This window comes from Chrysochloris asiatica, unplaced genomic scaffold, assembly GCF_000296735.1.
Source record: "Chrysochloris asiatica unplaced genomic scaffold, ChrAsi1.0 scaffold00015, whole genome shotgun sequence".
Lineage (NCBI taxonomy): Eukaryota > Metazoa > Chordata > Mammalia > Afrosoricida > Chrysochloridae > Chrysochloris > Chrysochloris asiatica.
In genome coordinates, this window is record NW_006408533.1 from 427,234 (window position 1) to 432,088 (window position 4,855).

The 4,855-nt window shown below is 42.5% G+C and overlaps 1 protein-coding gene across 1 annotated transcript in view; it reads right to left on the reverse strand.

Annotated features, from left to right (window-relative positions):
- The window catches only part of TMEM241 (transmembrane protein 241), a 184,729-nt gene that overhangs the window by 100,942 nt on the left and 78,932 nt on the right, over positions 1-4,855 (reverse strand). Inside the window, exons 7-8 of the mRNA XM_006835118.1 lie at positions 1,278-1,329; positions 206-254 (exon numbers count right to left, since the gene is read on the reverse strand). Coding sequence (XP_006835181.1) covers positions 206-254; positions 1,278-1,329 — 101 coding nt within the window. The remainder of the gene's footprint in view (positions 1-205; positions 255-1,277; positions 1,330-4,855) is intronic.

Here is a 4,855-nt window from a genome sequence, read left to right on the forward strand (position 1 = left end):
CCTATACAGAGTCTCTATCCCTATACAGAGTCTCTATCCCTATACAGAGTCTCTATCCCTATACAGTGTCTCTATCCCTATACAGAGTCTCTATCCCTATACAGAGTCTCTATCCCTATACAGAGTCTCTATGAGTTGGAACTGACTCGACAGCACTTACCAACAACAACAAGAGCATCTAAGCAAACGTTCTTTTAAAACTTACCTACACAGAATAAATGAATTATAGCCCAAAAATATCCATCCGGATCAAACTGTAACACAGGATGAAAAAAAAAAAAAAAAATGAGGTACAGACAAACCAGGAGTAAGTGCAGTGATCAGAAATTCTAACAGTGTGCCAAGGACAGGACTGAGAGAGGATGCAGTCAGGAGCATTCACCATTATAGCACCCAGAAACAAAAACGAGAAAACGCTGGGTTAAATCTAAATGCTCCACTTACTCATTAGCTGGTAACTTTCTGGACTTGATTATTCTTTAGCTATAAATGGAGATAATAATAGTCCCTACCCTATGGAGTTTTTGGCAGACTTTCAGCTAGACCGCACAGCGCCTGGCACACAGTCAGCTCCCTGGAACTATGAGCTCTCCCTACTTCTAAGTCTTGTTAGGACCCCATAGCATCCCATAGCTTCCTGGTACACAGCCCAGGCCTAACTGGGTTATAATTATCTGCTGCCTCATCTGTTCCCTCTCCCCTTGACTCTAAGTAGAGTCTGACTTCCATTCTGTCCAGACGTGGACATTTCTCTTTGCCCTCAGTGCTTGGCTCAGCACCTGACACTTGAAAGAGATTTAAGAAATACTGGTGAGGAGAGGAGGAAAGGACCCCATCAGTGAGATAACTCCTGCGGGTGGAGGTGGGTTTTCAGTGCCAGTAAGGCAAAACTCAATTTTAGCTCAAAGTTACAAATCACCCAACATTTGAGGCCCATGAATGAGAGGGGAAAACAACTTTATCTCCATGCCTGTGGCTTGGGCAGGCAGCCTAAGTGCTGGTTTGCAGGTTCACCTCACATGTATAGTGAGCAAGTTATGCAATGAACACCCACAAAGGCAGAAGCTCAGTGGCTACACCTTGTAGAAAAGACAAAGGCTGGACAAAGGTGAGCCTGGGTTAAAGGGACCCCAGCTGAGAACACCTGAGAGTGTTCCCACAGGCCAGGGTGATCCTGATTCTAAAATGAAGGGCTAGGAAACTCTGCTCACACATCACAGGCTTCAGAGAGTAAAAGGTACTTACTTTGAAGGCAAAAGGGGCATATGTGAACTGACCTGGGCATCGTTGAAGGGAAGGCATCCGGCGGCAGCCAGGAGGAACAGTGCACTGTGGAGGGGGAGAGGAGACACCTCAGCTTTCTTTCTCAGCATCAAAGGGCTCCCAGAGGAAGTGCACACTGGAGAGCACTGACTTTCTGGGGCCTACCTGAGACTGAGCTCCTAGACCAAGCCCTCTTCACCCTGAAGACTGGCTACCCGTGTAGTTTCACTTCTGGGCAATACTGAGAACTACACGTCTAGTCCCTTGGAGCCTTGCTTGTCATTTACCCAGAGAGGCACTTACAGACCATCTGCAGAATTCAAACTGGTTCACTCAAACATATACATGTACCTGTTCCTGGAAAACACTCCAGTATCTTTCATTCCATTTTTCCACAAACTTTTTGAAGTCCCCTCCTATATAATAAAAGAGGCTTTGTTTTTTTTGTCTCCATAACCACAGACCCTGAAGAATACAGTGGTGGAAACATGGGCGACCATAACTGTGCAGTTCCAAAAAGAAGACAGTATAAAAAAAAGCAGAGAAATCCCATGCACAGCACCTTAACCAGAGGACTGAATGCAACAGCTCCAGAAACAGGCAAGATCTGGATTGTGCTGCCACGTTCCCAGAAGGAGACAGCACTTGTGTGTTATTCCTGACAATCTGCAGAGCCTGAATCGCATCATGAGGAAATACTGAGACAGCCCACAAAACAATGCATGAAAGGCGGAGAGACTCTTCCAGATTAAAGGGCATGAAAGAGACACAGCATTTGGGGGTGTAAAAATTGCTATGAAAGATAATATTGGGATAATTCTAAACTCTGAGCATGTACTCTATATTAGATAAAAATATTCTATAAGATGTGAAATTTTCTAAATTTAATAACTGCATTATGGCTATATAAGAGATTGTCTTTGTTTTTAGAAGTATTCTGAGGTAAAGGATCACAATCTCTGAAACTTTTTCTCAAATAATTAAGAAAATTCAGATTTTAAAAAAAGAGTATGAATAATGTATATATCCTGTATATATTACATATGTGTGTATAGTATAGACACATACATAGAAATATAAAAATAGAGAAGACAAATGCAAACAAATATTACCAGTGGATGAATCTAAGGGAAAGGTACATGGGAGTTCCTTGTAATAGTCTTGCAATTTTTCTGTAGATTTAGGTCGTTTTTCTCAAATAGCAATTTTTATTAGGAAAATCTTTTATACACAGTGAAATATTTACAGATGAAATGCTATCATATCTGCAATTTGCTTCAGAATAATACTGAAGTGAGAAAGTAGATGGGGCCATGATTTGATATTTGTTGAAGCTGGGTGATGACTATATGGAGATTATTATACAAATAGTTGTTATTGCTAAGTGCTGGCAAGTCAATTCCAACCCATAGGATTTCTGAGGAGTGGCTGGTGAGCTTGAACTGCCAACCTTGCAGTTCAAACAGACCTTGCAGTCCAGCAAATTAACCCACAGCACCACACCCAGACTCCATACACATAGTTGTTGTTGTGAAGTGCCTTCAAGTAGGTTCTGACCCATAACGACCCTGTATAGGGTTTCCGAGAAGCAGCTGGTGAGCTTGAACCGCCAACCTTGCAGTTCAAACGGCTTTGCAGTCTGGCACATTAACCCACAGTGCCACACCAGGACTCCATACAGATAGTAGTGGTATTTAAAACAGTCCAAGTGGCGTAATGGGTTATGAGTTTAGCTGCTCACTAGAAGGTCAGCAGTTTGAATCTACCAGCCACTCTGGGGGAGAAAGATGAGGTTTCCGGCTCCTGTAAAGATTTATAGCCTTGGGAACCCTATATAGGGTCAACTACAACCACCAGTGGTCTTTAATGAGTTTCTTTAACACCTGCTAATCTCCTTTTAAAGGAGCTCTGGTAGCATAGTGGTTACGAGTCTGGCTGCTAACCTGAAGGACAGCAGTTCAAAGCTACCAGCCATTCCACGGGAAAAAGATGAGGCTTTCTGCTCCTGTAAAAATTAACAGACTCCATGGCAAACCAGCACCACCAATCTCTTTTATAAAAATATAACTAGTCTGGAGGATTTCCAGTTCCCCCCTCTTGCCACCACCCCCCACCACTACCAAGTGGTAGACTATAAAGATGGTCAAGAAATAAATAAAAAAGGATTGGGAGGGAGCCCAGGGAGGAAGTCCTAAATCTGTATATCAATGAGTCTCTTTTTGTTTTCAGTGTAAAAGGTTGAGCATCTTAGCTACTAAGTGTCGAGAAGGCAGGCAGTGGGTGGAGAACAAGGCATCAGGTTAGAATTTGAGGACTGGTGCCAAAGGAATCTGTAAGATAGTCTTGTTGTTGTTGTTAGGTGCCATCCAGTCGGTACTGACCCATAGCAACCTTATGCACAGCAGAACAAAACACTACCCAATCCTGGGCCAACCTCACCATTGTTGCCACACTTGAGTCCATCGATGCTGCCATTTGGCTAATCCATCTCGTTGGGGTCTTCCTCACCAAACATGATATCCTTCTCCAGCGACTGGTCCCTCCTGACACTATGTCCCAAGTATGAGAGACAAAGTTTGGCCATCCTGGCCTCCAAGGAGCACTCTTGGCTGCACTTCTTCCAAAATGGATCTGTTGGTTCTTTTGGCAGCCCATGGAATTTTCAATATTCTCCTCCAACACCATAACTCAAAAGCATCAATTTTTCTACGGTCTTCCTTATTCACTGTCCAGCTTTCACATGCATATGAGGTTATAGAAAATACCATGGCTTGGGTCAGGTGCACCTTAGTCCTCAAGCTGACATCTTTGATCTTCAACACTTTACAAAGGTCTTATGCAGCAGATTTGCCTAATGCAATACGTTGTTTGATTCCTTTGCTGCTTCTGTGAGTGTTGATAGTTGATCCAAGAAGAATGAAGTCCTTGACAACTTCAATCTTTTCTCCATTGATAAGAATAGTGTTTACTGGTCCAGTGGTGAGGATCTTTGTTTTCTTTACATTGAGATGTAATCCATACCGAAGGCTGTACTCTTTGATCTTCAGCAGTAAATGTTTTAAGTCCTCTTCACTTTCAGCAAGCAAGGTTGTATTATCTGCATATTGCAGGTTGTTAATGAGTCTTCCTCCAATCCTGATACCACATTTTTCTTCATAGAACCCACCTTTTCGGATTATTTGCTCAGCATACAGCTTGAATAAGTATGGTGAAAGAATACAACCTTGTCACACACCCTTTTAAATTTTTAAATATTCAGTGTTCCCATATTCTGTTCAAACAGTTGCCTCTTGGTCCAGGTACAGATTCCTCATGAGCACAATTGAGTGTTCCAGAATACTCATACTTTGCAATGTTGTCCATAGCTTGTAATGATCCACACAATCGAAAGCCTTTGCGTAGTCAATAAAAAACAGGTAATCATCTTTCTGATATTCTCTGCTTTCAGCCAAGATCCATCGGACATCTGCAATGATATTCCTCGTTCCACAGCCTCTTCTGAACCCAGCTTGAACCTCTGGAAGTTCCCTGTCAATGTATGATTGTAGCCATCTCTGTATTACCTTTAGAAAAACTTTACTCGCATGGGATA